General features: G+C 41.8%; 1 protein-coding gene across 1 annotated transcript; it reads right to left on the bottom strand.

The window, feature by feature from the left end:
- Positions 1-3,241: 3,241 nt before the first annotated feature.
- Positions 3,242-22,585, bottom strand: Septin14 (septin 14). The gene is made up of 9 exons (XM_055606144.1): positions 22,532-22,585; positions 20,151-20,268; positions 19,181-19,376; positions 16,130-16,316; positions 13,208-13,363; positions 9,374-9,470; positions 8,632-8,800; positions 5,534-5,666; positions 3,242-3,421 (listed from the first exon to the last, which is right to left on the bottom strand). The coding sequence occupies exons 1-9, from the start codon at positions 22,583-22,585 to the stop codon at positions 3,242-3,244; spliced, it is 1,290 nt and encodes a 429-aa protein (XP_055462119.1).
- Between the last annotated feature and the right edge of the window lie 2,137 nt (positions 22,586-24,722).

The following is a 24,722-nucleotide window of genomic DNA, read 5'->3' on the forward strand; positions in this document are numbered from 1 at the left end:
TTTGCTTGGCAGAGCCCATCCGGAAAAGCAGAACACTAAAGGTGGGACCTCTGCAGTGTATTACCCTTGGCTTCTTCCCGTCTGTATCTTTGTTTCCCGCCTTCCACGATGTGAACTGAAGCGCTTTACCCACACCATGACAGACTGAGCTATTAAAAACCATTGGCCAAAAATCTTTATTCTTACAAGTTGTCTGGGTCACGTAACTTGTCCACAGTGACGGAAAACACACTACAGTGGTTTGACTGAGAAATGTCCCCCGCAGTCTTTGGCATTTGAATACTTGGTCCCCAGTTGGTGATGCTTGAAGAAGCCTAGAAGGTGAAACCTTGCTATAGGAAGTATGTCCCTAGAGGCAGACCTTCAGAGTTTAATGAGGTGTACCATTTAAGTTCACTCTCTGCTTCCTCTCTGTGGTTCAAGATGCAAGGCCTTAGCTCTCAGTTCCAGCTGCCATGCCTGATTGCTGCCTCACTTCCCGCCTTAATGATGGACTCTTAGTCCTCTGGACCCATTAACCCAAAATAAACCCTTCCTTCCTTCATTGCCTTGGCAATGGTGCTTTGCTTTACCACAGCAATAGAAAAGTAACTAAGACAGGGACTAATAAAGGAAATTGGTACCAGAGAAGCGTGGCTGTTGCAACTAAGCCTGACCACAAAGAGGAGGGCCTAAAGCTTCAAAACATCAATGCTGGAGATGCAGAAAACGAGGTATGCTTTCTAAGCAACGGAACAGGGCATGAATGAAGCCAGCCTAAGATATAGGCCACATGGCAAGGCCACAAGGATGAGGCTGACCACACCCACTGAAATCCAGATAATCCCAACATGTGCCCCATATGGTGAACATGGAGTTTGCTCTGCTGGTTTCAGTGTTGGTTTGGCCCAATCTCTCCTTTCTACCTTTCCAACGCCTCTCTTTAGAGAGGTTTGATCTTTGATATTTTATCTTGGATATATAATCTTGTTTTTTTTATTTACATAATTTGACAGGTGATTACAGTAAGAAGTTTGTTTTTAGAGGCAGAAAATACTATGGACTTAGACTTTTGGAAAATGTGACACCTGGTATGGCTTGGGGACTTTTGCAAATGGACTAAATCCATCTTGTTTTATGAGATGACCACTCCATCTTGGTCCACTGAGAGAATGCTGAGGCTTGAATCTGGAATTTTCCCTCTATGTTCATGTTTTTCATGCTTGGGACTCACTTGGTTATGTTATTTTGGGAGGTCAAGAAAGCCTCAGGAAATGTGAAAGAGCTAAAAGAAGTTGGTTACCGGGAATGTATCTTAGCTACTTTCTGTCTTGATCTCTATTTCCTAAGCCAACATGATGGAAAGTGAGCTGGCCTTCATTCCTTCCCAACCATAATAAACTGGACCCCTGTATGCAGTTGAAATAGGGATTTCTTCTTTAAGTTACCATTATAAAGTAATTTGATTAGAGGGGTGAAAAAAATAACTAAGACACAACATGAATTTTATTGATTTTATGTATCTAATTTTGTTGGTTTCCATTTTAAAAACACTGCATTAAGGTTAAAGAATGGCAATGCGAAAGTATTTCAGCAAAAAACTCACAGCTACATTGAAAAGCAGTGATACACTATAATGCATTTAAAAGTCAGTTATCTAAATTAAACTATCCATGCACACATACAGGTAACACACGACTACTGGAGTTATTTACACCACTAACTGTGTGTCAAGAATTGTTCTACATTCTACATAGGAATGGCTATAGAAATGATCAGAACAAATTTTTTTCTTATATGGTTTCCACTACAATATCCATGTATTACATTTCTTTCTCTTCCAATCTTAAGATGGCTTACCAACATATGTGAGACTAATTGTAGATTTTTTCTCATTACTTTTCACATCAAGCATCATGACATCATGCATATAAATTTTAAAGTATCTTGAGTCTTTATAGCAAAAGCCTTAAATGCCACACTTGAAATGTATACAGTGTTAAAATTTCATTAGCACTGTATTTACTCAGGACCATGAGAAAGTATTGATCTAAATGTAGTTGAGGTACACAGAGACAAAGGCCCTCAGCGGCTGCACTGTAACAGAATGAATCATGGTGAAGGTCAACCACATTCAAACGAACAACTGAGGCTGAAGAGATGGTTCAGCCTTTAAATCCTGGGCTCACCACCAAAATGTCAAATAAGTAAGTGAAAAAAAAAAACATTTAAATTCTAAAAAGCCCTCAGGATATAAGATCAGAAGGGAGGTTTTTAAACAGGAAAAAAAAAATCCTATACTGTATATTCACTAAGCTTTTAACATAAGCCAGAATCTTCAAAAGCATAAAATTAGCGCTCTATTCTATTCCTATCTCGGTTTTGAATCTTTCACTTTATACTTCAACATGTCTGATGCCGATGCATAGACAGTCTAATCAAAACATAATGCTGTGTTGCAATTACAGTTAGCAAGAATTGTTATCAGTAGAATTTGATAAGGGAATAACTAATAATTACCTTTCATAAAAATATTTTATGCCAATGCATCCTGAAGAAAATTCAATAGAGCCAACTATGGTGGTTTATGCTCATAATCCCGGCACTCAGTAGCCAGAAGCAGGAGGATCACTGTTCAAGACCAGCCTGCTCTACATAGAAGAGTTGCAGGTTGCCAGGTACGGTGGTGCACACCTGTAATACCAGCACTCTGGGAGAGGCCAGAGTGGCAGAGGCCAATCTGGTCTATAAAGTGAGCCCAGAACAACCAAAGCTACACAGAGAAATCCTGTCTCAAACACACACACACACACACACACACACACACACAGGGTTGCAGACCAAATAGGACTACACAGTGAAAGCCTGCCTCAAAAACAAACAACAACAACAAAAATACACACAGGAACATAAAGGAAAAACTCTAAGGAGACAGGAATTGTAAAAATCACCACGGGAGTCAAAGCTCTGGCAAAGGAATGTGTTCTGTTGCCCATATTTGTTTATACTATGCTACATACTTCTTGGCTATTCTGATTAATAAAGCATTTCCTGGCTACTACTGAGTGCTAGTCTATGTTTCATCATCCAACAAGACACACAAGATGTCTTCCTCCCCAGTATCTGACACTCTTACGGAGAATGGCACGTGCTGAATAATTGCTGATAAAAATCAGAATTCCAGTCAAAGTTAAGTGCTACGAAGACAAGCTCGTGGGTATACATACGGGTAGAGGGTGATTGACAAGCTAGCAAGAGAAAGTCATTTCTTACGCTCTTTGTCCTTCTTTAGGTTGCTGCACACCTGAGCCTGCATCGTGTCAGAAGCAGCCTTCGTTTTATAAAACTCGATGATCTGCTCCTCCAGTTTCCTTCTCTCTTCCTCCAGTTTCAGGATCTCCTCTTGCTGGATTCTCTTCAGGTGCTCGAACTTGTCCTGCAGCTATAAAATGAGAAGTCACCCTGGACTCACAAAGACTCAGGAAAGGGAGAGGATGACCCTAGAAAAACGTATTTACAATCCTTGGGCTTCCGCAAAGATTACAGAAGCCCTTAAAAGGGGTCAAGGGCACCTCTCCTCTACTCCTCAAAGTTTGGAAGGTGTTAGCAGTCACCTTGGAGTAGCCCAAAGACTGTCAAAAGGTAAAATTACAAAAGCTAAGCTTCATAGTATAATTGGCTTCTATTTCTGTTTCTAGAGTTGGGCAACAGGCCAGGCTAAGGGACTTATTATTTTAGTATTCTACATTAATATTCTATTATATGAAATATAATGAGGGTGCCAAGGGGATGAGCAAAGTGGGAGTTTAAAGGCAGAAGAGGGCTACAAAGAGCAGAAATCAGGAGCAAAACCCAGATGGGTGTTGGAAAGTTGCTTTTCTTCCAGGTTTAAAAGCCAAGTTTTATTATGCTAATTCAAGTTGACTATAGTCTCTTGAGATTTTGTTTGTAGTTGGTTCTCTCCTTCCACTGTGGAGATTCCAGAATCTAACTCAGGTCACCAGGCTCAGCATCAAGCACCCTTACATGCTGAGCCACCTTGCTGGAACAAAACTGGTCCATTTTGAAACTTAATTAGATTACACATCATTCAGCATGGATGATTCCATTCTGGTTTACATTAAAACCGAATGCAGGAAGTTAGTATGAAACGAGCCTCCCCTAATTTGTAAAATTAAATGATTACGTTTATTCCATTATTTCAGATGATGTGGGGTAAGCAGAAGCTGCCCTGTGAGAGAACTGCTTGCAAGAGGCATTTCTGTCTTTCCACCATGTGGACTCCAAGGATTGAATTTGGGTCCTGAGGATTGGTGGTAAGTGCAAAAGAGACACTTAATTAGCAAAGCACATGAGGTGTTGTGTGGTTTTAGAGAGCTGCATGTAGTAAAATGAGAGAGAACAGAAATGAAAGATTGAATTCACGACAAAGCGCAACTAGGGAAATTAGCTCAAGTTTAGTATGTAAAAATCATCAATGTAAGGAAGTTTTCAAAAGAATACTCAGGATATGTCCAAACAACCCTTTGCTAAAAAGATTAATATATTTAGAAACTAGTTTATTGATTAATATAATAAGGACTGGCCCTGGGGGGTTTGGGAGGCCTTGAGGCAAACTCTCTGGACTGGTGTCCCAGGGACCTCAGACTTCACTGCTGTGTTCTGCCCCAGTACTCAGTAATACCCTCCAGCCAATCTCAAGGGAGACCAGGTACAGCTTATGGCTCCATCTGATGCTCTTGAAGGTACAAATTGTAACTCTTGGGTTCTAACAGATGATGCTAATTCTATGGGCATACACAAGGCAAGAGCTGTGAGATCAAGAAGTCTTCACATGGGTTTCAAAAGATATCATAGTTAGTGGGGGACGGGGGAGGCTGTCACAGGATCATGGCTACTACAGAGGGAATCCACTTACTTCAATGCCTAATGGAGCTATGAAGATGGGGCAGCCCCCAAGATCCCTTCCTGCTAGGTTCATGGAAAGTGACACTTAGGAGGTGTGGCCTTGTTGGAGTAGGTGTGGCTTTGTTGGAGAAAGTGCATCTCTAAGGGGTGGGCTTTGAGGTCTCAGATGCTCAAGCCACACCCAATTTGGCAATCTCTTCCTGTTGCCTGGGGATCCAGATGTAGAACTCTCAGCTACCTCTCCAGCACCGTGTCTACCTGCATGCCGCCATGCTTTTCCTTTATAAGAGTTGCTGTGGTCAAGGTGTCTCTCCACAGCAATAAAACCCTGATTAAGACAGTCCCCAAACTATTAGGTTCCATGCTGGGAGAGCTATCAGCGGAAGAGGTGCTGGATGAAGGAGAGCAGCCCCTGCCCGGTTATGTCAGAGACATGGTGCATTCAAAAGACAAACTCAAAATGCTCAAGAAAAATAATATAATTTCAGGCTATCATTTCATAAAGGCTATATTAAGATCCTAGGTACTGAATTGCTGCTTTTAGAGAGATAGAAAGTTTCCAGAACAAAAACCCACTAATCTCTAGGATGCATCACCAGAGGACACCCAGGACACAGAGAATGGACGTGAGACGGGTCATACGTGCCTCCTTTTCCGCATCCTTAAAGGTCAGCTCCTTCTCCTTGACTCGTAGTATGAAAGTCTGCTTCAGTTCTTGCTCCTCCCTCTGACACTGGTCATGGAACTCCTGTCTTTTGGCTTCATACATCTCTTGAAAACTAAAAATGAAAGTTTGTTATTCTCATATTTAAATGCTAATAAGGGGCCAGTGAGATAGCTCGGCAAGGTAAGGGCTCTTGCTGCAGAGCATGAGCTGATCCTCAGGACAGGAGAAAAATCAGTTCCTGCAAGTTGTCCTCTGACCTCTGCATGCGTGCACACACAGATGCACACGAAATAAATAAATGTAAAAAAAATGTTTAAATTACTTTAAATGCTAATGTGAATTAGCATGTAAACTATGTATCTATGTTTCTAAAGTGACATCAGTATTCTGTGTAGTAACACCACAAATTTCTATATGATGTGATGTGAAAACTGATATTAATTATTTGAGTATCTGACTGACCACTAAAATTTGAAACCCTATATCAGTGATTTCTTACTCCTGTACTTGATATTTTATTTCCCTGGGTTTTGTTGGTGGTGGTGGCTTGTTTTGTTTTGTTGATTTGTTTGTTTTGTTTTTGAGACAGAGTGTCACTATACAGCTCTGGCTTTCCTGGGACTCATTATGCAGAACAAACTGTCCTTGACTTAAAGAGACTCACTCACCTCTTCTGTCCACGTGCTGGGACTAAAGGCATTCGCCACCACAACTAGCTGTTTCTTCCTATCTTTGGACAACAGAGTTTTAGGAAAAAAAGGTATGAAACTGTTTTCAAAATAATTCAATTAAAGCAAGCAAGGTATCCTGTAAAATATAATTAGCTTAACATAGTGCAGGATTGGGGAGCTGGTTCGGTGCAGAGGTTCTCAACCTGAGGGTCACAACCCCCACAGTGGCTGTTTACAGTACGGTTCATAACAGTAGCAAAATTACAGATATGAAGGAATAATGAGATCATTCTATGGTTGGGGGTCACCACGACGTGAGGAACTGTATTAAAGGGTCACAGCATTAGGAAGGTTGAGAAGCACTGGCTCAGTCAGTGGCTCTGCTCCCTCCTCACACATATATCTGAGTTTAGATCCTCAGAACCCAAATGAAAAAAAAACAATCAAAGCTGTGTTGCAGCAGTACATGCCTATAAGGCCAGGGCTGGGGAAACAGATCAGGAGGATGGCTCACTGACCACACTGCTTAGACAAATCTGCAAAGTCCAGGCTTAATGAGAGATTCTGTCTCAAAAAATAAGATGGGGAGTGACTGACAAAGACATTCAACATGGCCCCCCGTGACAAACACGTCACTGTAGCACAGGGTCCTCCCAATCATGACATTCCCTACAAACTGAAACGTTTGCCCCAGGAGGGAGTTGGGAACCCAGGAGGGTGGTAAACAGGAGGTCACATATGCAAAAGAACAAAAAGAAAGAGAGGAAGGAGGGAAGAAAGGAAGGAAGAAAGGAAGAAAAGAAGAAGGTAGGAAAGAGGGAAGGAAGGAAGGGAGAGAGGGAGGGAGGGAGGGAGGAAGGGATGAGAAGATTTCTGAGATCCCCTACCAACCACGTACAAGAAAGTCAACAGTTGCTGGGGGTGGAGACTGTGGATAGAGATATGTTTGGACTATGGAGTTGCCTGCAAGCTCAGGGGAGCCCCAGTTTTGCAGTTTCTATGAGGTGCCGCTAAGGGCTGCAGTGGGCTTTCTGATCATGAGTTATCCTTGCTCCTTATAAGTAAACCTACACATGGGATCCCTTTCTGGGGTCAGAGTACATGAGCATGCATGTGTGCATGTCTGTGTGTGTGTATGCGCATGTGAGCATATAAGCATGTGTATGTGTTGCATCTCTCCAGGAAAAAAAAATTTGTCTCACAACACACATGCACATATATACATATACACATACATACACATACAAAGATGGTTCAGCTTTGGTTGTCTCCAGAAAGCCATACTGTTACAACATGGATATAGTCTAACAGTACTATACATACTTTTGACATCAAAATGTTATTACTCAGACCTAAATGTTCTGTTCTTAGGCTTTTCCACTTGACTTCCCACACTTTAGAGAACTGCTTTTCTTTTTTTATTACTTATTTTTATTTCATGTGCCCTGGTGTTTGCCTGAGTGTTTGTCTGTGTGAGGGTGTTGGATTCCCTGGAACCAAGCTACAAACATCTGTGAGCTGTCACGTGGGTTATGAGAATTCACCCTCCACCCCTGGAAGAGCAGCCAGTGCTCTTAACGGTTGAGCCATCCCCAACACAAACCTATAAAACTGCTTTTCAATGATTTTCCGGCAAGTTCTTCTCAAAGCCTTTGTTAATTTTATTAATAAATGCTAATACTTAAACACTCCTCTGCGTTGCACAAACACAAATGTCTTTTTTAACATGTTTCCCCTGGAGTTCACAGTTCAAAACATGCAATATTGGATGCACTCTAACACAGTGGTTCTCAGCCTTCTTAATGCTGTGACCCTTTAATACAGTTCCTTATGTTGTGGTGACCCCAGCCATAAAGTTATTTTCATTGCTTTCTTCATAACTGTAATTTTGCTGCTGTTATGAATCATGATGTAAATATCTGATATGCAGGATGCCTTTTCACTGTTACTAATTGACCCAAAGGGCTCGCGGCCCAAAGGTTGAGAACCACTGCTCCAGCAAATAAATGAGCCCTGTCATTGAAGCTGTTCCTCATGTCTCCATCTGAGTCCAAAAACTATTAAAAACCTAAAAGTCCATGATGAGCCACATCCTCGTTCTTGAGTGAGCATACCTCGTGGGTTTTAGGGCATCCTAAATGATCAGTTCATATGCAACAGCGACTTCTCTTTAAAGCTTTGTTTACTTTTAATTTTATGTGTGTCTGCACGTATGTCTGCATAGCTTGTGCGTGCCAGGTGGCCACACTAGCCATAAGAGGGCGCTGGACCCCCTAGGACCAGAGTCACAGATCATTGTAGGGCTCCGTGTGGGTGCTGAGAATTGAACCCGGGTCCTCTGCGAGAGCAGCCAACGCCACCAACCACTGAGCCATCTCACCAGCCCACTAGCATGTTTTCACTCACCTCACTGGCTGATTGTCTGGGCCCATATCACTGAAGCCCAGTTTCTGCAGCCTGTTGCTCCTGTAACATTCATAGTGCTGAGTGTGGGTTAGATCTTTCAGATCTTCCATATTAGTACACAGAAGCAAATCCCGGAGCTTCGCAAAGTCACAGTGAGTTTCGTTTTCCACTAGTCAAAATAAAACCAGTATAAGTTCAATTTTGGAGACTGTTGTTCTTTTCCTGAATGGCATGTTTCAGGAGGATAGATGCCATGTGCATGTGGCACATCAGTTAACAAAGGACTTGGTAGATAAGGTCTAAGCCAGATGCTGGCAATTTCCTATGGGAAAGGATCAGAGAGAGAGAGAGATTCTAAGCCAGAAGTTCCCAACCTGTGGGTCGTGACCTCTTTGGGGGTCAAATGACCCTTTCACAGGGGCCACAAATCAGACATCCAGCATATTATATATTTACTTTATGTTTCATAACAGTAGAAAATTACAAAGTTCAACAAAAATATTATGGTTGGGGGTCACCACAACATGGAGAACTGTATTAAAGGATCACAGCATTAGGAAGGCTGAGGACCACAGCTCTAACTGGGTGCTTAAATGAAAGAAAATTTGTGTCATTTGCAACTACTGACCTACAAATTAGCTGGGGTTATCAATGCTTGCCCAGATCAAAATGCTGTCTTGAGACTATAAATGACACAGTATATATCGGATTTAATCACCGTGAAACACGATTTCATATTTACCTTGCAAAACTCCCCAAGGGTAATGACGACCCTTGACCGTCCTTTTTCCAACTTTCACCTCCTCCATGCTTCCTACCACAGCGAAAGGTAACACCCCCTAGACAAATTAAAATGATACAAGTTAAACTCCCTCAAAGCAATATGGCTTGCGTGTTGTTCTTTTCTTTCTGTATAGAAGGAGCAGAGGTGAGGCTAGTCCAATACATTTAACAGGCGAATAATCTACCCTGTGTCAGGTTTCAACGCTTAGAGAAAACATGTGCTAATTCATTTTTGTAAGCATTAATCTCAGGCTGGTGTATAATAAAAACTACCTACCTAGTATTTCCTAAAGGCATCCTGATGCACGAAGTACAAAGATAAAAAAAAAAAAAAAGATTGAATTGTTAATATACATAATTTTTTCTCATTATCTTTACACTAAACACAAAGACAATATTAATGAGTTAATATAAAGCCCTCTTTTTTTTTTTTTTTTTTTACTTTTTAGGTTTCCAAAACATGGTCTTTCTTTGCAGCCCTGGCTGTCCTGGAACTCACTCTGTAGACCAGGCTGGCCTCGAACTCACAGAGATTCACCTTTCTCTGCCTCTTGAATGCTGGGATTAAAGACACGCTCCACCATGCCCAGTTAGAGAACATTCTTACTAATAATATATAAATAGCAGATAAAACTATTAAAAATAAAAATTAAGCTGGGCATAATGCTGCACACCTTTAACCCCAGCACTCAGGAAGCAGAGGCAGGTGGATCAAAGTCAGGCTGGTCCACAGAGTGACCCCTGGACTGTCTGAGCTAAATAGTAAAATCCTGCCTCAAAAAATTGATTTTTATTAGTTAATGGGTACACAGCATAACATATGCTAAAAATCGATATCACATATGTCTTCAGGAGGGCCAGGGAGAGAGCTTCATTGATAAAGTGCCTACTGTGTGAGCAGGAGAACTTGAGTCTGATCCCACATAGAAAACCAGGCATGGTGGCCTGTGCTTGTAATCGCAGCACCCAGGAAATGAGAACAAGCAGAGAGATCCCAGGGGCTTGCCAGCCGCCAGCCCACCATACTTGGTAACACCCGAGCCAGTGAGAGACCCTGCCTCAAAAACAGAAGGCAGCATCAGAGGTTGTGCTCTGGCTTCCACGGGCACACACACACACAAGCACACACACACCATATAAATACCAATCAGTGCAGTTAACAAAACTTTTTAAAAAAATCTAAAATAGATCTACAATATGATTCAACCACCCCATTTCTAGCTATACAAAGGAAAAGAAACTGGCGTAACGAACGAATGTCTGAACACCCATATTTATTGTGTCATTATTCATAATAGCTAAGACATTAAAAAAAAAAAGGTGTTCACGGATGGATGAGAGGATCGGGAAGGCATAGTCTCTATACGCACTCTCAATGGTAAATAAGAGCTTATTACAAAAGGGAGCTGGAGGGGGCTGCAGAGACAAGGGGTCAGTGGTCAAGAGCACAGTCTGCTCTTCCTGAGGACCCAAGCTCAATTCCCAGCACCCACGTGCAGCTCACAGTCATCTGTAACTCTAGTTCCAAAGGGTCTGCTCTCCTCTCTCCCATGGGCACCAAGTCATGGGTACACAGACAGACATGCAGGCGAATCACCCATGATATAAAATAACAAAATATTGTTTTTAATATTCAATGGAGCTGGAGGATACTATCTATGTTCAGTGAAATATGCCAGACACAGAAAAACAGGGGCTGTATAGCCTCTCATACAAGAATTTTGAAAATTCAAGAGCCAGGTGTGGTAGCACATGTCTGTGACCCCAGGACTCAGAAGGCAGAGGCAGGTGGATCTCTGAGTCTGAGGCCAGCCTGGCCTACAAAGTAAGTTTTGAGACAGCCAGGGCTACACGGAGAAACCCTATCTGAAAGAGAGGGAGGGAGAGAGAAAGAAAGAAGGAGAGAGAGAGAGAGAGAATTCAGTCTCAGGCTGGGGATGAGACACTCAGGATTCAATTCACAATGCTGCAAAAAAAATCAATTTAAATATATCATAGTGATGACTAGAGTTTGGGAAGGGGGTGAGTTAGTGGCTATAAAGAGAGACTGGATAATGAGTACAAAAAGAGATGGATGGAATGATTTAGGCTACTTTACAGCATAACAGGAAATAATGAAACAGAAAAAGAGAGAATACAAGGAACCCTTATAACTTATAAGGAAAAGGCAAAATTCCAATCTGAAATGAACAAAAAGCCTAAATGTATGTCTCTCTCAAGACATAAAATATACATAAACGTAGGAAGAGACAGTTCACACCTGTAGTCACTCGAAATGCAAATCAAAACTACAGTAGTATCTACTCATACTAAGTAAGGCAGCCGGATCTTTTTAAATTTATATAGTATGAATTAAGGTGAAGGAACGAACTCAAAAGTCCTGGGGCAGGTACTTTGGGAATCAACAGAATAGCTAGCTCTTCAAATGATTGGATGTAGTTATCATATAACCTAAGAATTCTATTTCTAGATATATACCCAAGAGAAATTGTATACAGACACAAACATTTTCTATAAATGTTTATAATAACATTCTCCATAATTAGCTGAAATGTGGAATGAACAAAAACGTAGCAATTCACACAATGGTATACGGGAGAACACACACATAAAAGTACTGAGACATGTACAATATTGTAAATGTGGAAAATATCTAATTGAAGACAATAGATTAAAAAGATTACATGTGACTTATTCACATAAAATACCTAGAAGAGGAAACACATAAGAAAATACCTATTATATACATAAGTCGGTGACTAAATATACATCTACAGCTTAAACGCTATTTTCCCATCTGGCCTGACTATGCTCCCTACCCAAAGACCACCCAACAAAAACCCCAATGCCAAGCGTAAGAAGACCTCTTTTGAGCTGATGGTCAGGGTTCTTCAAGGAACTCCCAAAACATTACAGACTATTCCTATTGCTCTCGGTTGCCCCTGAGAGATGCTGAAGACACTATGCCCTTTAAATGTAGGGTGCAGAGTCCCCTGAGCTAGAACTGACCTGAGAGCTTCCTCTCTGAGGACTTGCTTTCATGGTTCAAGAAGAAATCATGCAGGTTTCCAAAAGCCCTTCCCAACGATGACCTCAGTGAACCGCAATGCCCAGCGTGAAACAGTGGCCCTGAAAGTGCAGTGGCAGCGGGCACGCCTTGGCGGGAGCCAACGGCTCTCTAATTGGACTAAGCTCCGACTAATAAGAAGGAAACATGTCGGGTGGTTGAGACCTAGCCAACCACCCAGGCCCAGCGCAATCATGGAGCTTGGAGAAGAACCCACAACCACCACTTTACTAAGCCAGCTTTATCTCTAACTGCCACCTAAATATTTGTTCTGAGAAGTGTAGTCCTCACCCCTCATCAAGGAAACTTGTCTCTGCAACAGATAAAAACTATTACAGAAAGCCAAAACCAACATAAATGCTGAGTTGTGGACTCCAGTTCCAGCAGGTTATCTACAATACAACCCTCCAACAGTGATCCCAGTATTCAAGAGGAGAAATTAGGAGAATTGGGGCTTTCAGGTCAGCCTCATCTATGTCACAGTAAATTCAAGGACAACCTGGGTCACATGAAACCCTTCCAAGAAAGTAGGAGGGAGGACAAAGGGAGGGGTTGTGAGGGGAGGGGACAAAACGCTTCCCTCACAATGTATTTTGAGGAAAAATACAGTGTCTGTTGGCTCTTGCCAGATACAAGTGTCAATAAAGCACAGGAAACAATACACACTGTACCTCCTCCCCGCATGTGAGAGAGAGCGCCTGCTCAGCAGACGAAGCTTACGTTTACTGAGCTGCTGACTTGAGCAGTGGCTTCGTCATCGATCGAGAACTGATACAGCTGGACGCCGCTGCTGACCAGTTCACTCATGATGTTACTCTTGAACCTCTGCAGGTCGCTTTTGGAAAGTGAGTCGGCTTTGGCAATCAGTGGGATGATGTTCACCTGTGAAGAAGGAAAAACTGTCACCATTTTCAGTCTAAACCCTCTACACCTGGAAAAAGCTGTGGCGTGGTTTGTTGCTACTGCTGCTGTGACAAGACCTTCAATGGCATTCGGCGAGGAGTGCCCCGTCAGGCTCAGCCACAGAGAATTTCTGGTTTTGTGGAAGTACTGAGGATTAAACCTCAAGCCTTGACTGTTCTGGGTAAATGTTCTACCCTGAGCTGTATTGTGAGCCCTCGTCTCTTCTCAGAACTCAGGCTTTAGAAGTCTTAACCTTGTCTCGTTTCTAAAAATCGCGCACCCTCAGCGCCTCTGGAATTAGCATAATCTAAGCTGTAAGGTTCAGTAGACCGATTACTTATCAAACTGAATGGTGAAAAGGGCTCTCATCAAAATGGTGGGAAAGTTTTTCTCTTAGCTGTCATTGATGTAATAATTTCTCCATAAATGCATAGTAACCAATGTCTATCTCTCATACATCTTTGCTCTACCTAAGTCATAGCTATTTCTGTTCAAGTCTGTGATATGGTATAAATAAATATCAGCTTTAAGTCAGTTGCTTTTATTTTAGAATTCTCAAATCACATTTTTTCAAATCCGTAGGCAAATCCTGTGTTTTTCCAAAACCACTAACGGGGGGTGGGGTGGGAGGGAGATCTAGTAAATGACTAGAAAATGTAATCAAATGAACAGAACTTAATCTAAACTTCTTATATATATGCATTCATTTAGTTGACTGTTTACAAGAATATATTCTCACAAGAAATTCAAGCAGTGACATATATAAGGTCAGAAATGAAAGTATTCTGGTAAAAGTTCTGACCATTTCGCATATGTCTTTATGAAACTACATTATAAATGGTCATTTTTACGATTAAAAACTTAGCGTTCTCATAGAAGCAGATGCAAACTTTAAATTCAAGGTGTTACAGAGACTGAGAAAACTTGAGCTAAAACACCCATCACCCGTTGTCCAATCCCACTGTCCTTATGCATGCGACGAACCTAGCCTTCAGCTAATTCTTCCGTAAAGCGACTGCTATCCACTCTAATCAGATGGCAGTCATTTGTAGACATTTTTTAAAATTGAATTTACTATATGGTATGATAAAATAATTCTGTGAACCTTTGGCTGGTGCCACTGATGAAATGAAACATGAAACTTTTCTGATTCTGGCTTCAGAACAGCCTGGAGAACAGGCTGAGCACTTTGGAGCTGAAATGCAGGATCGTGCACGCCTTTAAGGAGCCAGCCATTCCTGTGGCACATTCTACGCAAGTCATTGTAGGTCCACGTGGACATGAGCCTAGAGCCCCTCCATGCCCAACCACAGGATGCCCTCTCCCTCTAGACTGTCAGTTCTTACATCTATAGCAAGGTTCTTATCTTGTCCTTACACCAAGGACTCACAAAAACTTGAAGATTTTTCTAAAACCATGGGGATAAGAAGTCTGTCAAAGGAAGTCCAACTTGCTATGGTTGCATCTATGATCCCAACACTTAGGAGGCTGAGGCAGGAGGATCATGAATTCTAGGACAACCTGAGCTACACAGCAAGCCCCTCTGTGAACAAAGCAAGTCCATATGTCTCTTCGGATCCCACAGGTTTTGCTTTGGGGTCTCCTTTTACACAGCGGGCTGCAGCTACTTGCATGTTCCATGTTCTGAGGCTCCTCTGAGAGAATCTGAAGCCAGAATCAGAAAAGTTTCAAGTTTCATTTCATCAATGGTAGCAGTCAAAGGTTCTCAGAATTATTTTATAGCACCATATAGTAAATTCAGTTTTAAATATATATACAAATGACTGTCATCTGATTAGAATTTAATCACAGAAAAAAAAATCCAGTTTTATTTTAGTGCTTTTCCCGTATCTCTCTCCAAACAGATAAAACGGGGGGGGGGGGGGGGGGGGTGATGGAGTTGTTGTGTCCGCTATTGCTGCTGTTGTTTTTGCTTGTTTGTTTGAGGCAAAGTCTCGCCCTGCAACTCAGGCTGCCTGTAGACTATTGTAGCCCAGGCTGGCCTCAAACTCAGAGGTACCCTCCCGTCTCATCCCCATAAATGCTGGGATTACAGGTGTGCATCCCCATGCCAGTCATTGTTTTAATTAGATTTGCCCGGAATGAAAGCTGAAGATGAACCCTATCAAACATTAAATCTCCCTCCCTCTACATGTTATATATTGACATCTTAACCCTCTATACCTCCAAATGTTTCACTACTTGTAAATAGAAACTCTAAAGTTAAGATTGGCATAGTGGGGTTGCTTACCAACCTTCTAAGAAGGAGAAATTTCGACTAGTGTAATGGCACATACTTTTAATCCCACCACTGGAAAAACCGAGTAAGGAAAATCAGGAGGTCAAAGCCAACCTCAGCTACATAATGAGTTCAAGGCCAGCTTGGGATACATAAGACCCTGTCTCAAAAAAAAAAAAAAATGCTGTACACACAGACACCGGAAGGCAGGCTATGTGGAAAAAAAGTAAAGACACAGCCAGCCATCTGCAAGCCAAGGAGATAATTATTGGCACCTTGAGACTCAAGCTTCCAGGACTATGTGAAAAATGGTTTTTTAAAATTTATTTTGACCATCCACTCTATGGCATTTTGTCAGGAACGCCCTAGAAAATTCATTCAAGTGCTTTCAAGAGCAAGAGAAAAGATATTCAAATATATGCAGATAAGATAGCCGGCAGTTGCATATAAATAAATGCCTGAAGATGCACTGAACCTTGAAAGACTGAGGCAGGCATCAAACATACCCTTTTGTCGATGCTCTTCATGGTTAACAGGTCCAAGGCCTTGAGAGAATGTCCCGTTGGAGCAATGAAATAAAGACAGACGTGGATTCGAGAATCGTGATAGTCGGCCAAGGAGCGCTTGATTTTCAGCTCCTCCTGGAGGTACGCTTCAAACTGGGCATCCAGGTACTCGACTAGTGGCTGGTAGCTTTAAAAAAAAAAAATTAAACATTTAGCAGAGAATTAATAAAGTCCCAATCAATCTGATGTCCTAGCATTTAATCAACGCTGTGCTCACTGAACAGTTTGGCACTTCATAAAATTGATGCATTTCATGGCCATAAAACATAATTCCAAGCTGGGGAGGATGCAGCTCAGTTGGTAGAATGCATGATATCCATGTCCTGATCCCCAAAGAATGTTATTTTATTTCGGGGAAAATGGGGCTACAGTCGTAATTTAAAAGTTGAAGTTGGTCATAGCAGCACATGCCTGGAATCCTAACACCAGGAGGCTAGGGAAGGAGGACGGCTCTGAGTAGGACTAGCCTGAACTACCTAGTAAAGTCAAAGTTTGGGGGGTTGGAGAGGGGGGTTGAGGAGCTGGTTCTGTGGTTAAGAAGATTGTCTGCTCTACCAGAGGTCCTGAGTTCAATTTCCAGCAACCACATGGTGGCTCACAACCACCTATACCGGGATCCGATGCCCTCTTCTGGCGCGCAGGTGTAAATAGTGCGCTCACATACATAATATAAATAAATCTTTAAAAAAAAAAAAAAAAAGCAAAAATAAATAAATCTTTTAAAAAAGCAAAACCCGAGAGGAAGAAAATTAATAATAAATTAATAATAATAAACCAGAAATTTGAGACAAGGTCATTGGGATGCTCTGTACACACTTCACTCCTGTGATAATTGCCCTTCAAGACACCAGAAAGACCAGAAGAGACTTCTGTGCGGGGTAGTGCCTTAGCCAGGACTGACAGCTGGCACCTGAGGCAGTAATAAACAAAGGACTTTTTGCCTAAAGGCTCTAGATGGACTCCAGAAGACACTGTGAGTGATTTTTCGCTGGCTCCGTAGCTGTCCTGGTTGGGTTTTTGTCAAGTTGACACAAGCTACAGTTATCTGGGAAGAAGAAACTCAGCTGAGAAAAATGCCCCCCCCCCCCGAGAAATCACCCTGCCCATGCGCAAGTCTGCCCGGCATTTTCTTGACTAAGGATGGATGTGGGAGGCCGGAGCTCACTGCGGATGGAGCCTGGATGGCTGGATGGTGTCTGAAGTTCAGGCTGAGCGAGGCACGGGAAGGGCAGTCCAGTAAGCGTCACCTTCCAAGGCTTCTGCTTCAGTTCCTGCCTCCCTGTGTTTTGCCTTCCCTTCTGTGGACTGTGCCCTGGGTTGTGGACACCAAATTAACCCTTTCTTCCCTGAGTGGCTTTTGGTCACGGTTTTCCATTCGCAGCAACAGAAACCAAGCTGGGAGAGTAGCTCTGGCTGGTCTCAAGCTCACAGCAAATCCTCCTGCTTCAGTGTCTCACAGGCACAGCCAGGCCTGACACCTGGGTTCTAGATTTTTGGACTGCAGAGCTGTGAAGGAGTAAGTTTCTATGGTTTTAAGCATCATTTTGGGGTGGTTTAGCACAGTGGATTGCAGTAAAGCAAGGCTCTCTGTGGGTCTTAATCTACCACAGAACAGCATGTAGAGTTTATTAGAATAAAGCTGATTTCTAAAATGTTGTTCATTTTCTAAACATAACTACTTAAAGCAACCCGCCTCTCCTTCATTCTAGCTAGTCTTTGTTCAAAACTTATTCTGAAACAGCAAAATAATGGGGAGTATTTATTTAGTCTTCTCTGTAAAGAAAAAAAAAAAAAAAACACTAATTTTTAGAGTTTGTTGGCTTCAAGCCTGGCGTGGTGGTGCACTCCTTTAATCCTAGCATTTGGGAGGCAGGGGTAGGGAGATCTCTGAGTTCGAGGCCAGCCTGGTCTATAGAGTGAGTTCCAGGAGAGAGCCAGGCTACATTGAGGTACCCTGTTTTGAAAAACAAATTAAAAACAAACTGAAATAATAAAAAGACTTTGCTGGCTTTGGTGATATGAATATTTCGGTCCTGGCTAATCCGAGCTGTTCACATGATGGTGTTTAGATGCAGGGTTGGGGCAGAGCAGGCTGGGGAGGTGGCTCAGCTAAGACCACTCCCTTGCCACACTCTTCCAGAACACCCAGGTTTGATTCCCAGCAGCCACGTGGGAGCTCGCAACTCTGTGTCACTTTAATTACAGGGGATCTAACACTCTCTTCTGGCCTCCGTGGACACCAGGCAAGCATGTAGCGCACAGACATACATACAGGCAAAAACATTCATTTACATAAAATAAAATCTTTACATAATACAACTACACTAGATACATAAAAGCATCAATTTCACAAGGATATTACTTAATGAGGAAAGAGTTAAAAGCTAGGGAGAAAAGACATAATTTCCCATAGAAGGATTTTACAATTTAGGGCTGAAGAGATGGCTCAGTGGTTAGGAGCACATGCTGCTCTTCCAGCGGACACAAGTTCAGTTCCCAGCACCCATCAGGTGGGTTTCTACCTCCAGTAACTCCAGCTGCAAGAGGCTCCGGTACCTCTAGTCTCTACAGGCACCTTGCATTCGTGTGTGTGTGTGTGTGTGTGTGTGTGTGTGTGTGTGTGTGTGTGACACATATACACACACAACTAAGATGAGAAAAATAAATCTTTTCTAGAGCTGTTACAACTCATTGAGATGTGACGGATTTTAAATAAAATAACAAAACACACTGCCTGTTGACATATACTTTTAGTCCCAGCACTTGGGAAGCAGAAGCAGGCAGATATCTCTGGGTTTAAGGTCAGCCTGATGCTACATAGGGAGTTCCAGGCCAGTCAAAGCTACATAGTAAAGACCCCGTCTCAAAAGAAAAAGAAAAGAAAAGAAGTGACCTCTACCAATTTTTTAAAATAAAAAAGCACATCATAATGACATCCAATGCCTTTATGCTAACTTTAAAATTTAATTAAAAAAATAAGAAACCATTAACCTGGCATCCTTGTTGATTTGATCGCCATACCCCACTGTTTTCACAACAGTCAATTTCAGGGGAATATTTCTTTCTAGGAGTTCATATGTCTTCACTTTAAGTCCAACCTTTGAATAGAAATGGGAGGTCTTGTTCTCTTTCATATTGGTATTGAACAGTGTATTGATAAGTGTTGATTTTCCAATTCCAGTTTCTCCTGTAATGAACATAAACACATCATTGAAGACTCATTGAAGGTATGCTAAACCAGGCATGGTGGCACACACCTCTAATCCTGGCACTCAGGAGGCAGGGGCAGGTGGATCGCTGTGAGTTCAAGGCCAGCCTGATCTACAAAGCAAGTGCAGGATGGCCAAGGCTACACAGAGAAACCCTATCTTAGAAAAAGAGAGAGAGTGAGCACACTGAACCCCAACAAGTGGCTTAAGTGGGAGTGGCATTATTTGAGAAGGATTAGAAGGTGTGGCCTTGTTGAAAGAAGTATGTCACTGAGCTTGAGCTTCAAGGTTTTAAAAGTGCAATCCAGGTCCAGACTCTCTCTCTTCCTGGTGCCTATGAATCAGGAACTCTCAGCTATCTCTCCAGCACCTTGTCTACCTACATACTACCATGCTTTCTGCCTGATGATCATGGACGAAACCTCTGAAACTGTAAGTAAACACCACTTAAATGCTTTTCTTTTATATAAGAATTGCTGTGGTCATAGTGTCTCTTCAAAGCAATAGAACACTGACTAAGACACACAGAAATCTGCCTGCTCAGCTTCCTATATGCTAGGATTAAAGACATTTGCCACTAAACTAGGCTGAAGTGTTCTTCAATATTTAAACAGTGCCACTAAGGGGAGGAAAAACAATATAAATGTGAAGAAATTGTCTTGAATTAGCATCAATCTACTGCTGTTTGGTATCAGTTTAAGTGAGTAGGAGACAAATGAAACTATAATTTAAATGCAGTGTTTGGCACTTACCCACGCAGAGAATATTGAAAGAGAATCCTTTCTGAATAGATTTGCTCACCAGCTGAGTGGGCAAACATTCAAACCCAAAATGTCCAAGAGTGGTTAAGCAGCGGATGTTCTCGTTTTGCTTCGATAGAAGAGAAATAAAAGCAGTCTCGTTAGAATCAGAAAAAAAAAAAAAAAAAAAAAAAAACATCATTTGAAAAGACAACACTGATTATATTTTTAAAAAACAGGGCTGGTTATCCCTGTATTGTCTTCTCCATGCAAATGTATGAAGTGAAACAAAAACAACCCACATAGATGTTGATGTTATTGTTATAAGTAAATCGAATCAACCTCTGATCACACAATTAAAAAAAAAAAAAAAACAACAACGCCATGAGAAACTCCATGGTTTTATTCTAAAATAGTAGTGGCTTTTCTATATTAAAGAAAATTTTAATATTGCTGTAGTGTGTATCTATATTAAGAAAACCTAAGGAAGATATGGTGGTACACAGCTGTGTTCCCAGCACTCAGGACCTCAAAGCAGGAGGATCGGGAGTTCCAGGCCAGCCTCAGCTACCAGCCTAGACATAACATCTTGACTAAAGAAAAATTTTAGCCAGGTGGGGTGGCACACATCTCTAATCTCAGAGCTTGGTGGCACTTCTGAGTTGAAATCTGTTGATGGGGATGTGTTACCAGCAGCTCCTGAAGCAGTAAACAGAAGACTATGGTAAACAAAACTAAAATTAAAGATGAAAAGGGATATGTTAAACCAGACCTCACAAAAATACAAAAGGACATTAAAAACCAGGATGACAGTTTAGGGCACTCAGCACTCACCAGTTTCTCCTGCTGGTTGAATCAAAACAACTGGAGAACTGCCAAAAAAGTTCAGACAAGCTTGGAGAAAGTCAAGAGGCCTTAGACAGTGAAGCAGAGGGCGCCTTGGAGCTGATTATGCAGCTTCACGGCAGAGAGCATGGTCAGAGATGAGGGAAAACCTAAGTGGACCCATCACACGAGTGGGCTGTGCTGAAATGCTGTCTCTTCAGACAGTGGCAATGGGATCTCCAGGGAAACTGGTTCTCGAGAAGCTCTGAGTCCGGCCAGGCCCACAGTGGTGCCCAACTTTAATCCCAGCATGCAAGAGGCAGAGGCAGGTGGATCTATGAGTTGGGCCAACCTGATCTACAGAGTGAGTTCCAGGACAGCCAGAGCTACACAGAGAAACTGTCAAAAAAAAAAAAAAAAAAAAGTACCTGGGCTGGAGAGATGGCTCAGAGGTTAAGAACACTGGCTGTTCTTCCAAAGGTACTAAGTTCAATTCCTAGCAACCACATGATGGCTCATAACCACCTATAATGAGATCTGGTGCCCCTTTCTGGCATGCAGGCACATGAACTAGCAGTATAGTATATAAATAATATTTTTAAAAATTAAAAAAAAAGTTTCTAAGATGACATTTCTAATGGCACAATGGGGCACTCTCTTGAGAAGACGCTGGACTTGTTTCTCTAGGAGTCACGACTCCTTGCTTCCTTTCCACTGGGAGCCCTCAGCAGTTCACCCATGGTGGGAAACACCTGCTAAAACCCACTGAGAACTTCGTGCAGTGAGAAACTGGTCTGACACACATAAAGAAGGACTGTTTCGCTTTAAGACTGGTGGCTCAGAAAGCCAGCTGGAGGACTTCAGAAAGAGATGTTGCATGTCATTCTGTGCAACTGCTTTTGGGAACTAAGTCCCAGAATATCAGAGCTGTGGAAGGTAGATCGATAGCTAAGATTGCAATAAATTAGACGTCTTCTGCCCAGCAAAGAAAATGATTGACAGTGAAGAAACAAACTACAGAATAGGAGAAAATCTTTTCCAGTTACTCATCTGGCTAGAGACTGATTAACTAGAATTCCCTGGTCTTAGAGGCTCTGTGGTCAACACAGGTAGCTGTCAGAGAGGCAGAATTCACACTGGTAACAGGGTCTCCCACCCTTCCTCGATATTCCCATCTGGTGAGGTGGGGTGCAGAGGGGTGGAGACAAATTGAATAGTGGAGGAGAAATGAATGGGTCTCTGCACATCTTTCTCCATGAAGTGTTTTGCAACAGTGATACAAAACTGATAATACCCCTAGAGAGACTTTAAATTTTGATTAAGTTTCCTTTGCTTTTAAATGAGACTGTTTTGTACATACACACACAAAGATCAATAGTGTCAAGAAACATGTTAACAATTGTTTAAACCATCATTTACATTTAAATATAATCAATAGTGAAGTTCATTCATTTTCAAAAATTGCAAGCCTCTTTTGCTATCCAGACCTGAATCAACTTATAGTCAATATTTTGAAACCACTTACTAAAGTACACAATGCATAGTTATATATGAAAGATGTACTTAACTGTATCGTCATTGTTATTTGTTTGTGTCAACATGTTCATTGGTTTTTCTGCCATCCCAGACTGAAAAGGCTGAAATAAAGAGAGAAAGATTTGTCAATTCCACCTACAAAGATCATATTCTTTAACCTTAGACCATTAAAGAATCCAATATAGAGATACCACAAACTCTGTCATTCTTTTCACAACTTTGACCTGTTTGAAGTTGGAGCTTTCATCCTAAACAAGCTTGTATGTGCTCAAAAAAGTAGTCAGTAGTCAGTATATAAAGTACCATTGTTTAACCGATAATACCCAAAACAACAACAACCAAAAAAGATAAGCTCTTTCAAAATCAAGAGTGTACTGAGATTATGGATTGTTTCAGCTAGCAATGAATTTCACTGTAACAATCCGTACATGCATTACACTATTCTCAGTCCTCCATTTAAATGGCTCTGAGCATGAGAAAAAGAAGCAGAAGAACAAGAAGGGAGACTCTTAAGAATGACTTCAATTCCCAGAGGAGCGTAAGCCTGAGGCTGGAGTATCAAAACTCAGCCATTGAAGGAGAAATGAAAAGAGGCGAAATTAGGGACATTGCAAAAGGAAAGGAGGCTTCCCAAAATCTACACAAATTCTTTAGGAACCAAACCAAACCCAATTTTTTTTTCATTTACAAAGCATCTTCATGCACCTAGCACTGTGCCAGATGATTTACCTCATGCAGTACTTAAAGGACATCTAAGATCTTCAGACCCAGAAATATCAAGTGACTTACTTGCCCTGGGTTTCAGCTGTGAAATGAGTCTGAACAGACTCGGAGGCTGAAATGCTCTCCCTTACTATCTGCAGATTTGGACCAAATTAATATCGACTGTATTTGCAACATTTGGGAACAAGGGAGTACAGAAGAATGTGTTGTGCTGATTTCTAAACAGAACAGTTTGGGAAGGCCATGCTAACCTACTTTTGAGTACAGTGCAAAGATACTAAACATATGAAACCTTTTTGAAAGGATTTATGTATTTGTGTTTTATGCATTTGAGTGTCTTGCCTGTGTGTGTATATGTGTGTACTGTGTGCAAGCCTGGTACCCTAGAGGTCAGAAGATGACATTGGATGCCCCGAAATTAGAATTACAATCACTTGTGAGCTGCCATGTGAGTGCCAGGAAACCCAGGTCCACTGCAAAAAGAGAATTTGCTCTGTAAACCAGGCTGGACTTGAACTCAGAGATCCACCTGCCTCTGCCTCCACCTGCCTGCCACCACCAGGCCCAGCTTACAGCAAATGTTCTTAACTGCTGAGCCATCTCTACAACCCCCATAAGGATTTTTTTTTTAATATGTATAAGGTGAAACAAAATAAAAACAAAGAGTGGTTCTGTTTCATTCATGCCTGGGGATTAGTCAACACTACTGTATAAGTTTGTCAAATTTTTCCTTGATGTTAAATAAGATTCTCTCACAAATGGCCTCTTTTCCACTGCATGATTTTCTATATATATTTAGTAGGATCTTTTTGTTGTTATTTATTTTGGTTTTTCAAGACAGGGTTTCTCTGTGTAGCTTTGGCTGTGCTGGAACACACTGTGTAGACCAGGCTGGCCTTGAACTCATAGAGATCTGTCTGCCTCTGCCTCCAAAGTGCTAGAATTAAAGGTTCTCACCACCAAGGCCCAGCCTAAGCAGAATCTTTTTTTTTTTTTTTTTGGTTTTTCAAAACAGGGTTTCTCTGTGTAGCCTTGGCTGTCCTGGACTCTCTTTGTAGACTAGGATGGCATTGAACTCACAGCAATCTGTCTGCCTCTGCCTCCTAGAGTGCTGGGATTACAAGGGTGCACCACCACACCCCAGCTCTTAGTAGAATCTTTATGTTAGCCATTACCAAGATTTTTCAGTCCTGATCTGCAATCAATAATACTCAAAAAGGGGATTGTTTCAAAACCTCTTATAACCACCCATTCTCAGAATATAAGGTTAAACGCCAGACTTGGCAGCATATGTGTATAAACTCAGCTCTTGAGGGGAGGGGCAGAGGCAGGAGGAGCAGGAGTTCAAGATTATTATCTGATGCACAGCCCGTGTCTTCGTCAGGGTTTCTGTGGCTGTAATGAAGCACCATGACAGAAAAGCACATTGGGGAGGAAAGGGTTTATTCAGCTTATACTTCTACATCATGTTCATCAAAGGATGTCAGGCCAGGAATGCAA

The sequence above is a fragment of the Psammomys obesus genome, unplaced genomic scaffold, assembly GCF_907164565.1.
Source record: "Psammomys obesus unplaced genomic scaffold, mPsaObe1.curated_primary_1811, whole genome shotgun sequence".
Lineage (NCBI taxonomy): Eukaryota > Metazoa > Chordata > Mammalia > Rodentia > Muridae > Psammomys > Psammomys obesus.